The sequence below is a fragment of the Staurois parvus genome, unplaced genomic scaffold, assembly GCF_062004578.1.
Source record: "Staurois parvus isolate SC_StPar_1 unplaced genomic scaffold, SC_StPar_1.0 ptg000416l, whole genome shotgun sequence".
Classification (NCBI taxonomy): Eukaryota; Metazoa; Chordata; class Amphibia; order Anura; family Ranidae; genus Staurois; species Staurois parvus.
Genome location: NW_028318212.1, coordinates 129936 through 155089, shown reverse-complemented (window position 1 = coordinate 155089; position 25154 = coordinate 129936). Strand labels below are relative to the sequence as shown.

General features: G+C 41.2%; 1 protein-coding gene across 1 annotated transcript in view; it reads right to left on the bottom strand.

The window, feature by feature from the left end:
• The window catches only part of LOC149454796 (zinc finger FYVE domain-containing protein 26-like), a gene marked incomplete at both ends in the record, with an annotated part of 198750 nt that overhangs the window by 71881 nt on the left and 101715 nt on the right, over positions 1-25154 (bottom strand). Inside the window, 2 exons of the mRNA XM_089687070.1 lie at positions 1793-1950; positions 11490-11578. Of these exons, the coding sequence (XP_089543196.1) occupies positions 1793-1950; positions 11490-11578 (247 nt within the window). The remainder of the gene's footprint in view (positions 1-1792; positions 1951-11489; positions 11579-25154) is intronic.

Genomic DNA, 25154 nt, shown 5'->3' with positions numbered 1-25154 from the left:
GGCCATGGCACTATAAAAAAATAAAGGATTGGGCAGGCGAATCCTCAAGTGCAGGACAAAGCTTACAATAGAATCAGGAGGCAGTACCAAATACAGGTATACACCAATCTGGGATATACAGTAGGTATTAGGGTACGAGGGAAGCGAACAATTTGCTGCAAAGAAGTAAACAACTCAGGCTGCAAGGTGTCCCATTCAAAGAATAAAAAAACAAAACTAAACCCAGCAAAAACAAGAAATCATAAAATTAAATAAAGGAGAGGGGAAAGAAAAAGAAAAAAGGGCGAAGAAAAAAAAAAAAAAAAAAGGGAAAACACAACAATAAGGAAACGCAAAAAAAGAAAAAATAAGGGAAAGGGGAAAAAAATAAAAAAAAAGTTAAAAAAAAAACGAAAAGGAGGAAAGAAAGAAAATAAACAAAAGAAGGGAAAAGAAAAAAAAAAAAAGAGAAAAAAAAATAAAAAATAAAAAACATAGGAAAAACAGAGAAAAGAGACTTGAGGAAGTAGGGAAGAGAAAAAAAGACCAATTTAAAAGGGGGATACACCAAACATCTAGAGAGGAAGGGCCCAAGACTAACAAAAAAGGGGATATAGAAGACAAGGAGAGAGGAGCTGAAGGAGGAATAGACAATAGGATATATTCTCAGAGCATCAGGCTAGGGGGAGACAAGGCATAATAGCAAAAGTCGTCCCAGTAATAACAGGGAACGCAAAAGGGGAAAAAAAAAAAAAAAAAAAAGGAGGGGGGTACATGAGGCCAGAGCAGGTCCAGGTGCTGTCCGATGATCCAACCAGGTCAGCACCGATTCTGGAGCTTCAAAGAAATTAACCTTGTCATCCCCCACACATGGTGGATCCAGAGTTGTTGCTTATCCTCCAGAAATTATGCACAAAGTTGTTGGACCTCTGCCGAAAAGTCTGGAAAAACAGTGACTCTGACATTCGAGAATGGGATACTTCCCTTCTGCCTGGTAAGACGAAGAAAAATGTTACGATCCCGGTAATTAAAAAATTTAGCAATAAATATGCATGGCAGGGCACCTAAGGGTGGAGGCCGAGAGGCCAAGCGATGGGCGCGCTCCACCACAAAGCTAGGAGAAAACGCCTCCCTACCGTAGGTAGTAGTAAGTAGCGACTACAAAAATTATGCCGGGTCGGAGCCTTCCACATTTTCGGCCAGCCAGACAAACCGGAGATTGCATCGGTGAAACCTGTTCTCCATATCATCTTGCTTTTGCTGCACCATATGGAGCGGATGTTGCAGGCGGTCGGTGGTGACTTGTAATAGAGGCAAATCATCCTCCACCTGACTAAGCCGCGCTTCCGCCTCCATAACCTGCTCTCTGAGTTTCTGTAAATCCTGTCGAATTAATGAGATATCGATCTTCACCTCCTCAATTATACATGTTAAGGTACTCTGGCAGTTAGAGATTGCCTCCAGCACCTTGCTAGTGTCATACTTCACTGGTTCCTCCGAGGCACAATCTTCCACCGTGATGTCCCGTTCCTTATGGTGGAACTCATCAAGTTTACCGCCCACGTCAGCACCCTCCTTCGGCAGCGACATAGGAGATGGAGAAAACTTTAGCAAGCGCAGCGGGTGTTAGTGTGAGCAGGATAGTAGTCAGGATCAGCAAAAACAGATGAGTCTCAGACGGAGCTCCCAGAAGTGCACCCTAAGCCATGCTGCTCCAGGCCACGACCCCCCCACACAAAGTTTTTTACCTTTATTCTATGCATGAAGGTAAGAAACCTTGAACCTTTAGAATGACTTTAATTATGAGGTTTACCTTCATTTTTTCCTGATGAGAGTCCTTTGTGGAAAAGTCTAAAGACATCTTCTTCATTTAGCTTTGGCAGGTTAGTCAGATTATGAAGGATGTATAAACCAGAATGGCTGTCCAGACTATTCAAGTAATGCAAAATGTCTTTCTTGGCAATACAATGACTGTAAAAATACAGGATGAAATTAGTAAAAAGTAAATGTATTTAAACCAAAACCATTATTTTGGTGTGTGCACATTCAATTGATTGATGGAATTATTTCTTTTGGAACAAAATGGCCAACATGCTTGGGTGTTCTGTTATTTAGATTTAGAGAAACCAGTAAGACTGGAACACGTCTGACAATAGATTACTGTAGGTATTCGATATTAAAATGTGGTCACAATCCCCTAGCACTCCAGTGAAGAGAGAATAAAATTAGGCAAGAAGAGGAAAGTTAAAAACCTGCAAAATCACTATGGATACACTGGTTGGGTGGTAACTGCAAAATCAGTAAGGTGATAAATGCTACAGCAATTATAGAAATGTACATTAGAAAATATTTTTAAAAAGTGTTCAAAACCAAATTAGCAACTGTAATTGCTGATAATGGACAATTATCCTGTATAGGTCAGGAATATAACCCACACATCGCACCACCTTGCTTACTACAAAGAGAAAAAAAAAATAGTAGTAGCTGTTCTGAACATGCAACTGTAAATGTGTTATTCTAAGCATCTAGGCGGAGCGTCTAGGATTTGACATACCACACACTTCGGCAATCCTGGAAGTATGGACGGTTTATACCCTGCCTGATTAGTGGGCTCCTAATAGAAGAAAGATAATCGAAAAAAAGGAAAGTGCCCACTAAATGCAGTATAAAATGTAGACTTTAATCTCAAACATTTAAAAACACTCACAGGATAGGATAAACAGGATCACTCAACATAAAAGAGGCACTGTCGCTTGTCCCCAAAGGTGAGGGAGGAAAAAGAGGGAAAGAGGGGAAGGAGGATAACAGAAGTATCTGCAGTACGCATAACTGCAAGTACACATGGTATGGTATAAAATGTATAATGAAACAAAAGGAAAATAAGACAGATTTATCAGTCCCCCGTAGGAGGGGAATATGAGTGTGATGAGGTATGGAGATGATAATTCCATAAAATGGTATGAATCTCCAAATCCTGATTCAAACCCCTGGGTAATAGTACATCCTGTACATAAATCCAATCGGTCTCCCTTCGGCATAGGCGCTGAAATCTCTCAGCTCTTGGGAGATCAGTGGGCATGGCTTCAATAACCCAGACTTTTAGACCTTTGGTAGATTTGTCATGTTGTTCTAGAAAATGTTGGGGGCCGCTATGTTTATCAATGCCATCTTCGATGAGGCTGCAATGCTCCCCAAAACATTTTCATAGGGTGCGAATGGTTCTACCTACATAGTATAGACCACATGGACATGCCAAACAGTACACCAGGAATTCTAAAGAATATGTGTGAAATGCAGAAATCTTATGTTTTGCCCTTAATACGGAAATCTTTTTGGCCATGTTGAATGAATGGACATGTCAAACAGAGTGGTTTGTTACATCGATACATGCCAGAAATGGATAATAATCTGAGGGGGAGGACAGTGTCTGACTTTATGGGTTTTAATTTACTGGGTGCTAGTTTACTTTTGATATTGCGGGCCTTTCGGTAACCAAACCTAGGTTTAGAGAGTGTGCTGTTGAGCAGATGTGGGTCTTGTAATAATATGGATCAGTGCTTCCACACTCTTTTCCATATGTATATGGACGGCTATGGAATTGGGTGGTGAATCTAATGGTGAAGTTATTCTCTTCGGAACGAAGATAAGTGGCGTTAGTTCTTTTTGGTTTCGTAAAACATTTTATACCATGTCATGTATACTTACTATTCTGCATACTGCAAATACTTTGGTTATCTCCCGTCCTCTCTTCCCCACCCCCCTTTTTTGCTGATATATATATACAGTTGCAGGAAAAAGTATGTGAACCCCTTGGGATTACGTGGAGTTTTGCATGAATTGGGCATAAAATGTGCTCTGAACGTCATTAAGTCATAACAATAGAACACAGTCTGATGAACATAATACTACACAAACATTAGATGTTGCCATGGTTTAATTGCACATAACATGTAAACATTCACAGTGCAGGGAGGAAAAAGTATGTGAGTCCCTAGCTTAATGACTTCTCCCAGAGCTAATTGGAGCCAGGAGTGAGCCAACCTTGACTCCAATCAGTGTGATGATATTGGATGTGTTGCTGACAGCTGTCCTGCCCTTAAAAAACACACACCTGTTTTGGGTTTACTGGTTTCAAGAAGCACTGTCTGATGTGAACCATGCCTCGCAGAAAAGAGCTCTCAGAAGACCTACGATCAAGAATTGTTGACTTGCATGAAGCTGGAAAGGGTTACAAAAGTATCTCCAAAAGCCTTGATGTTCATGTGTCCACGGTAAGACAGAATGTCTACAAATGGAGAAAGTTTAGCACTGTCGCTACTCTCCCTAGGCGAGGTCGTCCTGTAAAAATGACTGCAAGAGCACAGCGCAGAATGCTGCATGAGGTAAAGAAGAATCCCAGAGTGTCAGCTAAAGACCTACAGAAATCTCTGGCACATGCTAACATTTTTGTTGACACATCTACAATAAGGAAAACATTAAACAAGAATGGTGTACATGGGAGGACACCACGGAGGAAGCCATTGCTGTCCAAAAAGAATATTGCAGCACGTTTGAAGTTTGCAAAAGAGCACCTGGATGTTCCACAGCACTACTGACAAAATATACTGTGGACAGATGAAACCAAGATTGAGTTGTTTGGGAAGAACACACAACACTATGTGTGGAGAAAAAAAGGCACAGCACACCAACATCAAAACCTCATCCCCACTGTAAAACATGGCGGAGGGACCATCATGGTTTGGGGCTGCTTTGCTGCCTCAGGACCATGACGGATTGTTGTCATTGATGGGAAAATGAATTCCAGAGTTTATCAAGACATTTTGCAGGAAAACCTACGACCATCTGTCCGCCAACTGAAGCTCCGCAGAGGATGGATGATGCAACAGGACAATGACCCAAAGCACACAAGTAATTCAACAAAACAATGGCTGCAACAGCACAGAATACGCCTTCTGGAGTGGCCCAGTCAGAGTCCTGACCTCAACCCGATTGAAATGCTGTGGCATGACCTTAAGAGAGCGATTCACACCAGACATCCCAAGAATATTGCTACACTGAAACAGTTTTGTGAAGAGGAGTGGTTCAAAATTACTCCAGATCGTTGTGCAGGTCTGATCTGCAACTACAGGAAACGTTTGGTTGAGGTTATTGCTGCCAAAGGAGGGTCAACCAGTTATTAAGTCCAAAGGTTCACATACTTTTTCCTCCCTGCACAGTGAATGCTTACATGTTATGTGCAATTAAACCATGGCAACATCTAATGTTTGTGTAGTATTATGTTCAGCAGACTGTGTCCTTCTATTGTTGTGACTTCGATGATGTTCAGAGCACATTTTATGCCCAATTCATGCAAAACTCCACGTAATCCCAAGGGGTTCACATACTTTTTCTTGCAACTGTGTGTATATATATATATATATATATATATACACACACATACACACACACACACACACACATATATTTATATATACACACACACACACACACATATATATATACATATATATATATATATATACACACACACATATACACACACATATATACACATATACATACAGTGGGGATCGAAAGTTTGGGCACCCCAGCTAAAAATTTGTATTAATGTGCATAAAGAAGCCAAGGAAAGATGCGAAAATCTCCAAAAGGCATCAAATTACAGATTAGACATTCTTATAATATGTCAACAAAAGTTAGATTTTATTTCCATCATTTACACTTTCAAAATAACAGAAAACAAAAAAATGGCATCTGCAAAAGTTTGGCCACCCTGCAGAGTTAATATCTTGTACTGCCCCCTTTGGCAAGTATCACAGCTTGTAAACGCTTTTTGTAGCCAGCCAAGAGTCTTTCAATTCTTGTTTGAGGTATCTTTGCCCATTCTTCCTTACAAAAGTCTTCCAGTTCTTTGAGATTTCTGGGCTGTCTGTCACGCACTGCTCTTTTAAGGTCTATCCATAGATTTTCAATTATGTTGAGGTCAGGAGATTGTAAAGGCCATGGCAAAACCTTCAGTTTTCACGTCTTGATGTAATCCCCCGTGGATTTCGAGGTGTGTTTAGGATCATTATCAATTTGTAGAAGCCATCCTCTCTTTAACTTCAGCTTTTTCACAGATGGCATCAAGTTACCATCCAATATTTGCTGAAATTTTATTGAATCCATTTTTCCTTCTACCCGTGAGATGTCCCCTGTGCCACTGGCTGCAACACAACCCCAAAGCATGATTGATCCAACCCCATGCTTAACAGTTGGACAGAGGTACTTTCCATTAAATTCTGTGCCCCTTCTCCAAATGTACCTTTGCTCATTCCGGCCAAAAAGTTCAATTTTAACCTCATCGGTCCACAGAACTTGTTTCCAAAATGCATCAGGCTTGTCTATATGTTCATTTGCAAAGTTCAAACGATGATTTCTGCGGTGAGGACGTAGAAGAGGTTTTCTTCTGATGACTCTTCCATGAAGACCATATTTGTACAAGTATCTCTTTATAGTGGAATAGTGTACCACAAGTCCAGTGTCTGCCAGATCTTTCTGGAGGGATCGTGCAGTCAAACGTGGGTTTTGAATTGTTTTTATCACAATCCTGCGAGCTGTTCTGATATTTTTCTTGGTCTTCTAGATCTTGCTTTTGTTGACATATTATAAGAATGTCTAATCTGTAATTTGATGCCTTTTGGAGATTTTTCCATCTTTCCTTGGCTTCTTTATGCACATTAATACAAATTTTTAGCTGGGGTGCCCAAACTTTCTATCCCCAATATATATATATATATATATATATATATATATATATATATATATATATATATATACATACATACATACATACATACATGCACACACACACACACACACACACACATACACACACAGTTGTGTTCAAAATAATAGTAGTCAGACATCACTAACCTGAACAATCACTGTTTTTGGTAGAAATTATATTTCTACATGGCAAATAATTTACTAGCAGGTGTAGTAGAGTAATAGAAATCCAACAGACCCAACAGTCATGACATGCATGCTGCTGATTCTGTGTAATTGAATCACTAATTGAAAGGGGCATGTTCAAAATAATAGCAGTGTGGAGTTCTATTAGTGAGGTCATTCATTCTTTGAAAAACAGGTGGCAATTATTGCCTTTATTTAAGGAAGGAAGGCAGCAAATGTTGTACATGCTGGTTACAGTGCATTTCTCTCTGAAATTCTGAGGAAAATGGGTCGTTCCAGACATTGTTCAAAAGAACAGAGTACCTTGATTAAAAAGTTGATTGGAGAGGGGAAAACATATAAAGAAGTGCCGAAAATGATAGGCTGCTCAGCTAAAATGATCGCAAATGCTTTAAAATGGCAACCATAACCTGAAAGATGTGGAAGAAAGTGAAAAACTACCATTCGAATGGATAGAAGAATAGCCAAAATGGCAAGGACTCAGCCAACAATCAGCTCCAGGAAGATCAAAGAAAGTCTAAAGTTACCTGTGAGTAGTTACAATTAGAAGATGCCTATGTGAAGCCAAGCTATCTACAAGAAGCCCCCGCAAAGTCCCACTGTTGAAAAAAAGACATGTGCTGAAGAGGTTACAATTTGCCAAAGAGCACATTGACTGGCCTAACGAGAAATGGCGCAACATTTTGTGGACTGATGAAAGTAAGATTGTTCTTTTTGGGTCTAGTGGTCGGAGACCGTTTGTCAGACGACCCCCAAACACTGAATTCAAGCCACAGTACACTGTGAAGACAGTGAAGCATGGTTGCGCAAGCATCATGATATGGGGATGTTTCTCATACTACGGTGTTGGGCCTATTTATCGCATACCATGGAGAATGGATCAGTTTGAATACATAAGAATACTTGAAGAGGTCATGCTGACTTATGCTAAAGAGGAAATGCCCTTGAAATGGGTGTTCCAATAGGACAATGCCCCCAAACACACCAGTAAACGTGCAACATCTTGGTTTCAGACCAACAAGATTGACGTTATGGAGTGCCCGGCCCAATCCCCGGATCTTAATCCAATAGAAAACTTGTGGGGTGACATCAAAAATGCAGTTTCTGAGGCAAAAACCAAGAAATAGAGAACTGTGGAATGTAGTCCAATCATCCTGGGCTGGAATACCTGTTCACAGGTGCCAGAAGTTGGTTGACTCCATGCAACACAGATGTACAGCAGTTCTCAGAAACAGTGGTTATACAACTAAATATTAAGTGATTCAAAGGAAAGCCAAATCTTCAAACATTGTTCAGTTTATATAGTGAATGTTTGAGTTTGTAAAGAATACAAACACTGCTATTTTTTTTGAACAGTCTAATATTCACTTCTCTTCAATTTTTTTTTTTTTTTAAGAGAAAACACAAATTTGATATATTTTTCTTCATGTTTTGATTTGGAATAGAATGTGTAGTGTTCCCAATGCATTTATGTATATGGAAATAAAAGCTATTAGAAGGATTTTGAGCTTTATTCACTTTTTTAAACACACTGCTATTATTTTGAGCACAACTGTATATATATATATATATATATATATATATATATATATATATATATATTTTTTTTTTTTTTTTTTTTTTTTGTGCACCCCCCTTATTGTTTATTTTAATTATTATTCAAGCTTCATGTATGTTATAATTCATAATTTATATATATTATTTCTTTTCATCCATTATTTTAAGGCTGCTTAGTGACCATCATGTAGCCCTATGGGGTATTCTATCACTGTCAAGTGGCAAAGCGCTCGCAGACTAATTTCTCCCCACCTTCCCCCCCTTTTTGGTCTTCAGGAGGCGTGTACTATCATCTCCCCAGGATGCGCCGTCCCCGCCCCTCCACCCTATTTATTTGGCTCTTCTCTTGTCTTGGTATCGGTCTTGAAGAAGGAGCTCTGCACATGCTCCGAAATGTGTCACCGCTCCACGCTCACATCACGTCCGGTTTACATTCCTTTGGACAACATGTGTTCCGACAGTCCTGGAAGAGAGGCAGCCATCTTGACATCTCATCCCAAGCTCCCCCTGCAGCTGCTGGCCAGAACATCGGATTCACGCACAGGGGATAGAGCCCTGCACTATCACTTAGAGCCTGTTTTTAATGACACCTTGTAAATTTTTTTTAACCATTCTTATTAAAGTGAACCTGGATATACTGCACTTATAAGCGCCTTCCTGTCTCACCTTTCTCCACATATAGGGTTTGCTTCAACTCTGCTGCCCAGTGCCTGTGTTCCAGTTCATTAGCTATCACTGGCTGTGATTTCTTTATCCACAATATGCTCCACTGATGCGCCCTGTACACATCTCCCATTTTGTAAATCAGTTTCCTTAAGACCCTTGCAAATACTATTCAAGTTGAACAATGCCATGCAAATAGGAATCTTGTCTGGCACCGTCTGGCAATCTCGAAGCACCAAACAACACAGTGAGTACTTGTGAGAACAAAAGGGGGAGATTTACTAAAACGGGAGAGTGCGAAATCTGGTGCAGCTCTACATAGAAATCAGCTTCCAGGTTTTATTGTCAAAGTTTAACTCAACAAGCTGAAGTTAGAATCTGATCAGCTGAAGAATAGGCGATGAAGGAGGATTTCCTATGAAAATATTCCTGATTGGCTACTAGCACCCAGGATATTGATGGCTTCATCTGACAGTTCCTCTGAGGCAGGGGTAGACTGACAACTCATGGGGCCCCCGGGCAATAGGGGCTCATGGGACCCCTGTGTCCTTGCCCAAACTCAAAAAAACCTATGAAAAAGGTACCAGGGGCATCTCATGGGGCCCCCTACTGACCCCGGGCAGTGCCCGAGTTTCCAAATGGTCAGTCCGCCTCTGCTCCGAGGTTCCCATAGTGAATCTGACTGCCTCTCATCACTGGCATCTACTGTATCTATATGATCCCAGTGAACTGATTTTTGTCTAGTCTTTGTTACAGAATACATGATTCTGATGAAAATATTTTCGTCAACGAATTTAACACTGCCTACAGCCTCTTTTCCAGTTTGATTTAAAACAAGACACTTGTAAGGGAATCCCGGTGAGACGATTGGCGAATAGAAGTGCGCATGCGCAAAGAAATGCGCAATCACGCACAGTGATGATTGGCACCAGATGGACTATTTAAAAGGTGCCTTTTGCCTGTGCTGACCGCTGACTGGTCTTCAGCTGTTCCCCGTTTCCTGCTCGTTCCTGTGCGATTTCCTTGTTGCTGACCCGGCTTGTTCCTGACCTGACTCGGATTACTCTCCTGCTTTATACTTGTTCCTGACTTCGGCTCTGCTCCTGACTTTGGCTTGCTTATAATGTGGTACCTCGCTGTCCGCCCGTTGACCCCAGGTATTCCTATGACATTGCTCCGGTCTCCCATTCCAGCTTCCTGCCTTGCTCTGGTGCACATCTGGCGATCTACCATACCAGCTCTACATATCCCTACTGTTCCTGAATCGGAGGTTCATCAGTCTTCCAAAGTCTCCAGCTGTATGAACTGCAAACAACATCTGCTGGCGCTCGTCCCCCTGGTCCCTAGACACCCTCTGTTCCACTTCCAGTGGGGTCAGGGCTAGTGACACAAGTGAGGCTGACCTAGTCACTTCAGTCTCCAATCATGTACGTGACAGCACTGCTTAAGCAGCTTGAGCCCTTTTCTTTTTTAGACGATTCTTAAAAAGTTTGCAGAGGAGCCTGGGACCTTTTTACCGCCCTGCACAGAGCTTTTAAACTTCATCATCCTTATGATTACAGGGAATATCACTGACTCCAGAGATTACAGTAGGCTTGGGCATTGCACTAATCTGAGCGGATTGTTCAGATTCAGATACTTCTATTCAGAGAGGTCTTATTCCTCTCCTGGGAGGGTTGTGTTTTTCCTGGGGCTGCTGCCCCTAGGAGACAGCCGGTGTGTGTTCTGAAGAGGAGTTGTTGGGCCTCTGCAAGCACTGGGCTCAGGGCCAGAAAAAGATGTGACCAAACAGTGCATCACTTGTGGAATTGGTCTATAGAAAGATCTATTCTCCCTCATTGCAGTGTTGTAGAAGTTGGAATGAGCGACAGCTGCCCTAGGACATTGTAAGTGAAGACCTTGATCTGGGATCTCAGGTGTGCATGTGCTTGAGGATGTAAGCGCTAGAGGTTGCCGCGAAGACTAGGGCTGCTTGCATCAAGTCCTAAATAAACTGGTCATTGCTCCTACCCTCAGCAAAGGCTGCTACTAATGGTTTTTTTGCTGAGACTATTCTCCTGTTTGTTGTCAGAATTTTGAAGCGTCCTGCACCCTTATCCCTCTACTGTTCAAGTTTTCTGCAATAAATCCACAAAAAGATATCCCCACGGACTGAGCCTAACAAGTCAGCGTGCTTGGAACGGTGTCTCTGGCTGGCATACTCTGTACTACTCTGGGAGAATCTGTGCATTTCCAGCTGCCCCTTTGGGGAGCAAAATGGAAGTTGAAAAAGGAAATGTTTACAGACAATATGTTTCAGTAACAAAACAAGAAACAAAAGATGTGTAAATACAAACCTGTTTTGTTCTATACACCATTCTACAACTTCCACTTGAAACAAGAGAGCATCACAAAATTCTTTTAATATGCAATCATTGCATATTTCCTAAAAATGACACAAATTGATTGAGAAGAAATTAGGATTGTATATCATATCATGAAATCTGGTTCAATTGCATTGCATTTGTGAGCAAACCTGTGATCGGAATATCTGAAAATGCTATTACTATTATTATCAAATTAGGCATAGCTACTGACGTGAACTTTCACTGTATTGTTAATTTAAGCACAAGAGACTCCATTTTGCTTTCAATGTCAAAATGTGCCCTGTGTCCTTCACTTAAGACACAGATGCAACAGAACTAGATCTTCTCTCCTTTCTCCCCTTCCCTTCTTGAGGTTTTAGTTTCGAGAATGTTAGGCATAGTCTATGACATGAAATGTGACATTCTATTTGCTAATGTTTAATAACATATCACACCACCCCCTTTTTATCTTCTGCATAAAATAAAATGTAATACATTTTGTCAGAATGGATACTTTATACCACAGTGATGGTGTCTTGTGCATCTGTTCCTGCAATTGCAGTGTTAAAAACTTAATTTTCAGTGTCTCAGCAAGAAATCTTCCATATACAGTTTGCGGCAAGCAAGTTGTAGTCTACAAAAGGAACCACGCTCTGATCAGGACCATCGGGGACACAGACCTCCAAATGCCGGCTACGTAAGCTGTCCTTAAAGCGGAGTTCCAGCTGAAAATAAAAATACAAGTCAGCAGCTACAAAACCTGTAGCTGCTAACTTTAAAATACAGCCACTTACCTGTCCTTTGGTCCAGCAGTGTCCTCACCACTGCTGGTTTCACAGGCCATCTTCTCTTCCTGGCGCCAGCATCTTTAGTGTGGGCACTTTACAGCCGGGTGCCCACTGCGCATGCGCGAGAAGCGCTGCGCTTTGTGAATGACCTGTCACGTGTCCAAGAAGACTACGGGAAGGGCAACTTCCACTTTCGATCGCCTAGGCGATCACAGCAGAAGTGGGAGCGGGTACCTGTCAAATTTGGGTACCTGCTCCCCAAAAGTGCCAATCCTCAATGGGGAGCGGGGGAGAAAGCATTAAAGCCGAACTTCCCCTTTTGGGTGGAGCTCCCCTTTAAAGCTTGCTTGCCTTTCCTTTGTGTCCTATCTGTTGGTTCTCAAGGAAACCAGACCCACTCTCAGACCTTTGTGGCTGGGTAACGTGCGAGTGTTTTTGTGTCCCCTTTCACAGGTTGGACCGTGTGTGGATAGGGAAATTGCTCTACCTTTCTCTACGTTGACTCCTTGTGGGCAGTCTGAGTCAGAGGAGCATGGTAGGGTAAGAGTAAAAACCATGGAGAAGAGGGTCTCTTAGTGAGTGTTTTGCCTATTGTGACAAACCCCTTCTATCCACGTAGATAAGTGGAGACTACTCTTGTAAATCTGCAGGTTCGCTGTACTATTTGTTTTAGCATCAAGAGTGTATAGGCACAGAGTAGACAGGAGTAGAGAAGAGAATAGGCTGGCCAGTCATTATGGGCATTCAAGCACCCAAGTAAGGGAAAGAATGGTAAAAGGGTACCTTCAGAAAATGCCCAGCGCAAGATGACTGCTAGAGAAGATATGAACAGAAGGTATGGCTCCGCCTATACTGAGACCCTAGATAAAGGAGTAGAATGGACAAAAGGAACAGTGAAACTTAAAATCTGAAGGGACTTTTGAGTTACAAGCATGGCAAACTTTTCTGCATGATTATAGCCCCCAACTGTGCAGTGAAGGTACATGGAGAATAGATTACACATGGGAGACAGAAGCTAAATTAGCAAATGAGACTGGTCTGTAGAGGGATGTTTAATAAATGTTAGGCCCAAATGTATTATGTCTGGCAAGAAGACTCTGTAGAGGATGACCCCCTCACCTTATGTGGCTGCCAGTTTGGCTTTAAAAGCACAAGAACCAGATTACATGAAACACACAAAAGATCACCTATGCAATATAGCACAGAACAGAGGTTTTTTTAGCCCATATCAACCAACTAAAAGGGATTTGGCTAATATCTTAGAAACAGATGAGTGGCATAAATCAAAAGATACATAGGAAAAACTAGTTCCCTCTGAACTTAAAGCTTTGGCCAAACAAAGATACAGAGCCTGAACTTTCGGGGCAAACCATAATTGGTAAACTGTGGCAGCAAGATGAAGGCACCCCTTCTGCCCCTGTCACAGAATATTCTGTTGCAATACTTTGTCAGAACCCAATTAGTTTTTGAAGGAAATAAGTCTCAAAATAAATGGCATTTAACTTTTAGTTCCCTAGAAAGAATCCCATTGGGTTTGCAAAGAAACAGTGCTGCACAGTAAGCATATGAGGCTTCTGCTACCGACATTAATCAGATTCTTATTAAAGCAGTGGGAAGCAACATGTCGGTGTATATACAGTGGGGATCGAAAGTTTGGGCACCCCAGCTAAAAATTTGTATTAATGTGCATAAAGAAGCCAAGGAAAGATGGAAAAATCTACAAAAGGCATCAAATTACAGATTAGACATTCTTATAATACGTCAACAAAAGTTAGATTTTATTTCCATCATTTACACTTTCAAAATAACAGAAAACAAAAAAATGGCGTCTGCAAAAGTTTGGGCACCCTGCAGAGTTAATATCTTGTACTGCCCCCTTTGGCAAGTATCACAGCTTGTAAACACTTTTTGTAGCCAGCCAAGAGTCTTTCAATTCTTGTTTGAGGTATCTTTGCCCATTCTTCCTTACAAAAGTCTTCCAGTTCTTTGAGATTTCTGGGCTGTCTGTCACGCACTGCTCTTTTAAAGTCTATCCATAGATTTTCAATTATGTTGAGGTCAGGAGATTGTGAAAGCCATGGCAAAACCTTCAGTTTACGCCGTTGCCGAGGCAACCTAGCCGCGTCCCTCTTGATTTTCAAAACTCTCGCACAGGAAGTAGCCTCTCTCTCTGTTCCTGGACATGCGGCTGGAACCATCTTGCTCCCAGAAAGATGCTGGGAGGCTCGGGTGAGGGGGACCGAGCCTCCCCAGCCATCCCCCCTGCGCACTCTGCAGACCCCAAAAGGTCAGGACTGTAGCCCTCTACAATACCCCTGGGTTGGGAGTCTCCACAGCTCTGCATGAGCCTTCTCCTCAAAGGTCAGACCCCACAGCTGAGACCATGCCAGTCTGTAAGCCTGTCTACTGAGCACCCTTGCACCGTCTGCTGCTGAGTGCCCTGGGAGCTGCTGCTGAGGGAGCCTGCACACTGTCCGTGGCTGCGTGTTCCTGGAGGCTGTCTGCTGCTGAGTGCCCTGGGAGCTGCTGCTGTCTGCTGATCACTGGTTGTCCCTAGAACGCTGACCGCTGGTCGTCCCTGTCTGGAGCCGCCTGCCGCTGGGGGTCTGCAAGCTGCTTACCGTGAGTGTCCTAAACTGTCCCTGTTGTGCGCACTGACCACCCGTGTCCTGAACTGTTCCTGTTGTGTGCACTGACCACCCGTGTCCTGAACTGTCCCTGTTGTGCACACTGACCACCTGTGTTCTGAACTGTCCCCGGTGTGTGCACCGACCACTCGTGTCCTGAACTGTCTCTGCTGTGTGTGCACTGACCACCTGTGTCCTGAACTGTCCCCGCTGTGTGCACCGACCATCTGTGTCCTGAACCGTCCCTGTTGTGCGCACTGACCACCTGTGTCCTAAACTGTGCCTGCTGTGTGCACTGACCACCCGTGTTCTGAACTGTCCCCAGTGTGTGCACCGACCACTCATGTCCGAACTGACCCGCTGTGTGTGCACTGACCACCCGTGTCCTGATGGCATGCCCGGAGTATAGCTACCTGTGGTGCCCCTGAGTGCTTGAGCCATCACTACCCGTTGAGTCCCCGTGAACCCAGTGACCCTAGAAAGCTGGGTGGGAGCTGTGCTGTGGTCAGTCTCCACAGCTAGAGTCCCGTTGAGCCCCCGAGGTCCCTGCCCAGTGGTAGGTTGCCGTCTGTTGCCCGAGGCCCCTGCCCAGTGGTAGATTGCCGCCTGTGGCCCGAGACCCCTGCCCAGGGGTAGGTTGCCGCCTGTTGTCCGAGCCCCTGCCCAGGGGTAGGTTGCCGCCTGTTGCCCGAGGCCCCTGCCCAGTGGTATGTTGCCGCCTGTTCCCCGAGGCCCCTGCCCAGTGGTAGGTTGCCACCTGTTGCCTGAGTCCCCAATCCGCTGTCCAGTCACGGAGGGAGCTCGGCTGAGGCCCCAAGCCTAGGGGGGAGATTGCCTGCCTGTCGCTGAAGACCCCCCCGTGCCTGGAATCGTCCCTGGTTTGTGCACACATCACCCTCCCTGCCATTTCCTTATTGAGTGTCTGTCAATTTGTTGCTTCAATAAAGTCTTGTTTGTTACCCATCTTCTCCGTGTGCTCTGTCCTGCCTACGCTTCCGTTACAGAGGCATTGATCCTTGGCTCCAGAGACACCCCTTGCTGGGGGACTACAAATTAGGCTGTCAGACCTAAGAAAAAGTTGAAGAATTCTCCCTTTTAACATCAGAATCAATTTGGGAGACGGTGCCCTTTTGCTCTGAAACTTGATCTGCTTAACCCAGGACTTTTTGGCAAGTACTTATCTACCTAACTTTCTGTTATCTTTTTGCTGTGCTGTTGTTCTCTGTATATTTATATATATTGGTTACATCTTTTTTCTGTAAATAATTTTATTGCACCCTTTTGACCTTTTAGTAATAAATCCTACTTTCTGAAAGTGTTGAACTTTTTCTACAGCTCTTTATTGCAACTTACGAATTCCTGCCTCTAAAAGAGCGCTACTGTGTGTGTTTAACCCTCTGTATAACCCCTTTGCGGTGACAGTGCTATACAGACGATCTCAACCATCATAGTATTATTGCTGATATTGCAGAGTTTCCTCCCTGTACAAAAAGGAGGTGGTGGCAGTGTGAAGGGTTAATTGCATAATTAACCTGGCCCAATAACAATCGCACCCAGGCTGCCGGTACATCGATTTGTGGTCCATTAGCTGGAAAATCGTTGTGCAGGGTGCAGCTTGGCGTGGCATTGTTATGCATGTGACATCTCAGTTTTAGATTGGCTAGTCCTTCGGTCACGAGTTTGGTGAGAAGGGCTGGGGTCTGACACGTGATCGTCACAATTAGAACTAGACATTCCCAATTATTTGAGATAAGTGTGAAAATGTTTGACATTGGAAAATAGAATGTATGACATTCATTAGGAAATGCATTAGTTGTCTGATCATTTTGGAGAAACAGCAACCCCAAAAAAAAAAAAAAATAAAATATAGGTGTGCTTTTTATTTTAAATTATAAGTATTCTCATATGCAAACAGAAAAACGCCAACAGGACAAAGTCCGCGGCTGTGCGCCACCTAGTGAACATATCCGGCACTGCATCTAGAAATGTGCTAGGCGTGATTCTGGATTTACTAACAGGAAAAGGGTCTACAAAGTAGATGCTTTTCAATGAGTTTGCTAGACGCCTTTCTGAAGACTGACAGGTCTTGATTGATTAAATTGAGTCTGCCTGAATGTTAAGCGTCTGCTGGTAGACTCAATTCTTAGTAAATCAGGGCCCGAGTCAAATTTTAGCAAACAGACTACACTCCTACAACAGTCCAAGTGGTCAGTAGGCTGTTGGGAGATGTTTAAATTCTTCCTGTGGCGTATTTTTAATAGACTCTATGCCGCCTTTTCCACCAGAATTGGAAGGGATTCCCACCAAGTTATGGGCCACCAGCAAATATGATGTAGGGCCGCTGGACTGCACCCCAGTTACAATAAAAACCAAACCAGGAGCCCATCTCCCACAGATTAAACAGTATTCACTGAGCATTGCTCAGACTGAGGGTATAAATAATGAAATCACTCAAATGAAAGCAGTCCCAAGTCAATACATCCCTATTCCTAATCAAAGAAACAGGATAAGAAAGGTGGGCAAGTGACATAAGGCATGGTGCATGATCTGAAAGCCATTAACAATATAATTGAGGCAGACACCCCTGTGGTGCCCAACCCCTGCACTTTACTAAGTAGAATACCTGCCTCCAGCACCTGCTTTACAGTGATTGATCTTGCAAATGCATTTTTCTCAGTGCCCCTTCACCCAGAGTGTTGGCACCTTTTTTCATTCACCCACAACAGCCAAAAGTTAGGAAGGACCAGATTGCCACAAGGGTGAGTGAGCAGCCCTTCTTAATATAATACTGCGTTAAAGCAAGTATTGGACCTCTAGTCCCCCTCACACACAGTTTTTCTTCAGTACATAGACGATTTGCTTGTTTGTTCTGATACAAAGAACATATGTAGCAGAGAAACAGTAAGCCTTCTCATGTTTCTCTACAACAGTAAGAACAAAGTTGTAAGTAAGCTACAATACTGCCAAGACAAATTGATATTCCTGGACCACTGCATTTCACAGGGAATCTGTCACCAAACCCCAGATCGAGTGAATACTCTGCATAAATTTGAAAAGCCAAGAAAAAGTATGGCAATTACGTGCCTTCCTGGGGTTAGTGGGATATTGTAGGGATTGGATTCCAAATGCATCATAACTCTTCATGATGCTACCACGACAAACCCTTTCAAACTCACATGGGACAATGAATTGCAGATGAAGGAGCTTATTAAAATTCTATCAGAAGCTCCTACCCTAGGAATTCCTGACTATACTAAGAGCTTTTCATTGCTTTATCATGAAGTCAATGGATTTGCTGCAGGTGTACTCACTCGGCTACATGGAGACAAACAGATGCCTGTGATGTATCAGCCTCATTAGACCCGGTCATCAAAGGCTCCCTCAGCTGTATTCGAGCCATTGCAGCCTGCACTTTGCTGCTAGAAAAAGTAACTCAGCGTGTACTAGACTCTGCTCTAACCCTGTATGTGCCACATGCAGTACAGGAAATCCTAAATCAAGTAAACACCAGTCATGTGTCTGCAAGTAGATTTGACAAGTACCAATCTGCTCTTAGTGCTCCATCAAATTTAACAATCAATGAGTTACTTTAAATCCAGCTTCTCGTCTTCCTAGAACGTATGAGGAAGATGCAACAAATGGTACCGATGCAGAATCAGAGTTTTTCTCGTGGCTGTATGGCTTTGATGGAGGTAGAAAGATCATCTGTCACACCAGCAAAAGATGATCCTTTATCAGATTGGGACACACACCTATTTGTAGATGGTTCCAGATTTTACAAGGATGATGGTCAGCCACACATTGGATTTGCTGTAACCACTGTTGACACCATTTTACATAAGGAAGCATTGACACACCAGATGTCAGCACAGGAGCAGGGGCGGACAGACAACTCATGGGGCCCCCCTGGCAATAGGAAGTCATGGGGCCCCTGTGTCCTTGCCCACACTCAAACCACAACCAAAAAAGCCTATGAAAGGTACCAGGGGCATCTCATGGGGCCCACTACTGACCCCGGGCTCTCGGGCAGTGCCAGAGTGCCTAAATGGTCAGTTCGCCCCTGCACAGGAGGCCGCATTGTGTGCAGTAATCAAAGCATGTCAACTCCTAAACAATCAAAGGGGAAATATTTACACGGATAGCAGATATGTTTTTGGAATTTCTCATGATTTTGGGCCCATTTGGAAAGCATGACTATGGAATATGCAAAACCTATAGCATGCCTATTTGAGGCCTTTCAGAAACAAGCAGAAGTTGCAATCTTGAAAGTAAAAGGACATGCAAGGGGAAATTACTTGACAACCAATGGAAATTCTCTAGCAGACCAAGCAGCAAAGTATTTTATTGGGATTAGTATAGACCAACACAAATTGGCACATAATTGTGAAGTGGAAGAAAAATGATAAATGGTTTTCAAACATTTTTACAAATAAATATCTTAACAGTGTGGCGTGCATTTATATTCAGCCCCCCTGAGTCAATACATTGTAGAACCACCTTTCGCTGCAAGTCTTTTTTGGGTATGTCTCTACCAGCTTCACACATCTAGAGTGAAATTTTTGCCCATTATGCAAAATAGCACCAGCTCTGTCAGTTTGGATGGAGAGTGTCTGAACAACAATTTTCAAGTCTTGCCACAGATTCTCAGTTGGATTTAGGTCTGGACTTTGATTGGACCAGTCTAACACATGAATATGATTTGATCTCAACCATTCCATTGTAGCTCTGGCTGTATGTTTAGGGTCGTTGTCCTGCTGAAAGGTGAACCTCCGCCCCAGTCTCAAGTATAATGCACACTCTTAGCAAGTTTTCTTCTAAGATTATCCTGTATTTGGATCCATCCATCTTCACATTAACTTTGACCAGCTTCCCTGTCCTTGCTAAAGAAAAGTATCAATAGGAAGAAGGGTCAGTCGTACACCGGAGGATAGATGAATATAGTGTGTATTCATTGATCCATAGGACACACAAAACACCAGGACATGAATACAGGACCTGTTAACGCGTTTCACACAATCTCGTGCTTAAATAACAAAGAAAACAAAAATGCTGTTTTATATAGGTATTCATTAATAAAGAACACCTGTCCTAATCAACACTCCTGAATCCTGAGGGTACACCTACTAATACATTGTAACAAGACATAAAACTAAATCATAATAAATTCGGTATCCAAAAATTACAATAAATCAAATAATCCAGTGTGACACTCCAAAAAGTCCCACGTTCACCCCTGAAAGTGAAATTATATATAAAAGCCTTTTTTGTGTCAAAATCCAAAGTCCAAAATAAAGTCCAAATAAATTCCAAATCAATTATTCCTCCATGTTCAACTTCAATGTCCCCATATATCCAGATAAGTTGTGTACCTCAAAAAACAGAAAAACTAAATAGTGTATTACCTCCAATATAATTAATAGGTATATACTTTAATTATTCGTAAAGTATATACCTATTGATTTATTGATCAAAAATATGTGCAAAAAAAAAAAAAAAAAAGATTCAAACCGTGAGCAACATGTGAATCATAAAATCACTCTGTGTACACTATATACATATGTGAAAATTCTGTGTACACTTCTAAATAGCTGAAATGCATACAATTACCCTCAATAGAGTAATAGCAAGCCTTTTAGAGTACACCCTGGATTCTCACTCCAGTGTTGCTGTTACTTCCTGGACTCTTATTCCAGTATATCACAGATAGGGTTCCAATCCTTAGGCAAACATCTCCTTACATTTCAATCATCCTCATGAGTAGAGAGAAAGAAGCCCATATAGTGTAGTATTTCAAGTAATAAAATATTTATTGTAGTGCTTACATAATAATTTTCGATCAGCAGCAGATTCCTATGACACAACCTAGAGCAGCTTCCTGGAACGCTGCAATGCAGATTCCAATAGCAAAGATGGCCGCTCCGCCACTTCAGGTTTGCGTATGACGTCAGATATCACGTTTCTGATGCGTTTCGTCACTTCTGGACTTTTTTTGAAGGGATACAGACGTCTGAACAGTGGTTCCTCTCATCTCCACCTGCCTAATTAGCAGGGAGTCCAAATCCGCCATTATTAATCCAAGCAGAGTACGATATTGTCAGGGCAAAGCGCAATATTGCCACAAAACCCTACCAATAACTCAATTGCCAAACTAATTCGTTACAACACAATCATGGACCACTATAACTTATAACCATAAGACAAGGGTATATGATATCTATAAAAAGTACTATAAAAAGGAGTACAAAAATGTATATATATATATATTACAACTCTGGGGAAACAGATGTAAGATAAATGAATACACAACACACATATTGAACCTGTGGGGAACACCAATTATAAATAATACCAATAAATATGTAATTATTAATCCTCTATGACCCTCTATTGTACTATCCTCATTCTAATAAAACACACACATATATATATATATATATATATATATATATATATATATATATATATATATATATATATACATACATATATACACACACACACACACACACACACACACACACACACACACACACACATATATATACACATACATACGCACACACATACACACCCTGTTCCAAATTATTATGCAAATTCTATTTAATTGTCACATAGATGAAATATTTTGTTTTTCAGTTTAACTCATGGATGGCATTGTGTCTCGGGGCTCTTTTGATCACTGAAAACAAGCTCGGACACCTGTGATAATTAGATTGGCAGGTGAGCCCAATTTAAGGAAAAACTACTAAAGCACGGTCTTCCACATTATTAAGCAGAGCACCATTTTCAAGCAATATGGGGAAGAAAAAGGATCTCTGCTGCCGAAAAGTCCGGCAAAATCCCTCACCTTTCCGGGTGGACGCCATATGGCGTTCTGTCGGGCATGCGCAGTTTGCACGCCTGCAGAGCCATGCAGCGGCGCAATCTGTCATCGGCCGTGTACCTCAGACACGGCCGATGACAGATCTGAGTACCGGCCCCGTTGCCAGTACCATGTGATCTGCTGTGACCAATCACAGCAGGTCACATGACAGTTGTATGGATGGCTTCATTCATGCCATCCATTGTATACTAGTGTGTCTAGCTGTGAATGGTCACAGTGCTTACATGCACAAGCTGGGCCAATCACAGCCCAGCTGTGTCATGTGATTAGCCGTGGCCAAATCACAGCTAAGCACAATAAAAAAAAAAAAACCTGAATTCAATCGAAGTAATTTTTTGCTTTAAGCAAATTGTGTAAAAAAAAAAAAAATACTGATCACTTCCCCAAAGTAGTACAATGTTACTATGGTAACATTGTACTACTTTGGACATAGTGAAATATGAAAAAAAAAAATCTTAAAAAAAAAAAAATGTGAAAATAAAAAAAAAATAAAATAAATTATATATTTTTATTTTCATACTGTCACCAGTCAGTGTCCCTGATCACCCCCATGCCAGTTATATGATGACGCTGTACTGCACTGGTGACAGTATGTAAAAAAAAAAAAAAAGTGAAAATAATTTTCTTCATATTTTCATTTTCCGAAAAAGTGACAAAAAAATACAACTTCAAAAAACTCGCCATGCCTCTTATGAAGTACATTGGACTGTCTACTGTGCAAAAAGGGGTCATTTGGAGGATATCTGTACTGTTCTGACATTCTTGGACCTCAAGAAATTGGATTGGCTGTCAGTACTTGAGTATTGATCAATATTCAGATCTATCTCATAGTTTGTGAACTCTATAAACTTTCCTACAAACTAAAAAATACATCCTAATTTGGGTTATTAACAATTAAGAACAATTATTTGCAAACTTTTATAACAGAAACAAAGAAAAATGTGTATTGTTTTAAAAATTTCAGTCTTTTTTTTGTTAATTTAGCAAAAAATAAAAACCCCAGTGGTGATCAATTACCACCAAAAGAAAGCTCTATTTGTGCGAAAATGATAAAATTTCAGTTTGGGTACAATGTTGTATGACCGCGCAATTGTCAAAGTGTGAGAGCGCTGAAACGTGTAAATTGGCCTGGGCAGGAAGGGGGTAAAAGTGCCTTTTCTGTAAAAAAGTTACGTATATCTATACAATTATTTTTTAATCCCACTTAATATTTGTAAAATATATATATATATATATATATATATATATATATATATATATATATATATATATTTATTGTAAAATGAACCTAATGAGGTCAAACTTGCAATAAAATTCTAATAAATATATTCCTTATAAATAAATCCATCTACAGGAATAAACAATGTAACACTTATTTTAAAACTTATTTTAAAATTATTTATTACTTGTTTGTCCTTCCCCTATTTTTATTCCTTCTATGAACACACTAATTACAAATTAAAAATTAGGAATAAAACAGTTAAGGTCTAGTTCTAAATTTAAACCTTTGGGTTTTAAAGTTCTCAACTGGAATATCCAAAACATTTCATTTTTTTTATATACTTTGGATCCTATTACCGCCACAGTGTCTATCCCACAAAATTTCAGTAGACTAGGATCACACTTATGATATTCTTTAAAAATGTCTCAATACACTGTGATCCTTTTAGCCATTTTTAATGTTGGCTACATGTTCCCGCAGCCTTTCATGGAGGGGTCTTTTAGTTCTTCCCACGTATTGGAGCTGGCAAGGGCACTCCAACAAATACGTAACATATTTCGTAGAACATGTGATACATTTCTTAATTTTAAATTCCTTTCCTGTGGTACAGGAGATAAATTTAGGTATAACTACACAGATAAAATCCTTTTAGATCAAACATTTGTATTTTATTTTTTTTTTGGGAGGGGAGAGGACACCTTTCACTAACGTATTACGTAAGTTATTTGTTTTTCTTTTATATAAATTTTTATTTTGATATTATACAAAAAGAAAAAAAAAAAGTTACATTACATCAATAATATACTAATCCTATACAAACCATTACATCCCTATTAATCTCCACTCCCCCCCTCCCCTCACTCGCCCCCCCCCCCCCCCAATCAATTCTTCCACCATCTGTATTAGATTCTCATTATTTTATAGCCCCAGGAAAAAAAAAAAAAAAAAGAGAAAACTCTTTATAACCCCTATACTTCCCTCCTTATTCTCATTTCTACATATGTTTCCGAAAGTTTAAATTTCATCCAACTACTTCATATTTTCTTAAACTTTTCCATTTTATCTTCCTCCATATGACACAGCTCCTCCATTCTATAAATGCTCTCCACTCTCTCTATCCAGTCTCCAATTTTTGGTACCTCTATCACCTGCCAAAACTTAGGGATCAAACCCTTAGCTGCACTTATCAGATTGTACAAAACTTTATTTTTATATAGTTCCGGGGTTGGGTCCCAATAAAATAAACATTTCCACGGATCTCTCTGAATGTCTACCTCACTTATTTTCTGAATAAGTTGTGCCATTTCCTTCCAATAATTCTGTATATTCAGGCAACTCCACCATATATGCGCCATTGCACCCCTTTCCCCACACCCTCTCCAGCATAAAAGGGGAAACTCTACTCACTACTTGTGGGCCACACTTGGCGTTATATACCATCTAACTATGCATTTGGCAGGATTGGTCACCTTGCGTATTAAGTTAAAGACAGATTTCCGTCGCTGTGGGTTCGTTTTTAAACCTAATTCCTTCTCCCATTTTCCTACATACCCAGGTGGGTCTACTCCATCAGAATCCATAAGTAACTTATATATCCTTGAAGTGATATGCTTTGGGGTCATGTCTCCATTCATTAATTTTTTTAAATGGGTTCATGTCCTCCAATATCCTCACCGCCTGAACAAGACTCGAAACAAAATGGTGTAGTTGGTTATACCTCCATTCATCCATCCTAACAAATAAATCGTTATTCTTTTTTAAAATTTTGAAATGTGCATATTTTCCTCCCCTTTGTGATATCTTTCAAGCGTGCATTCTTATCTTTTATCCAACACCTCCCTATTTTATCATTACCTGGTGGAAAAAAAAATATGTTCCTACCAGTGGTATCATCAGTGAATTAAATTTCCATTTATTCTTACTGTGTAATCTATCCCATGTGCCCAATACTATCCTAGTCAATGTGCTTGTACCAACATCCAATGTGCGAAACCTATGGGGTATCCAAATCATCTTCTCTAACTGTGAATTACTAATTACCCCTTCCATCTTTACCCAACTTTTCCTTTGTGTGTTAAATGACCAATCTACTACTCTTGATAAAATTGCAGCTATGTAATAGTTCTTCATATTTGG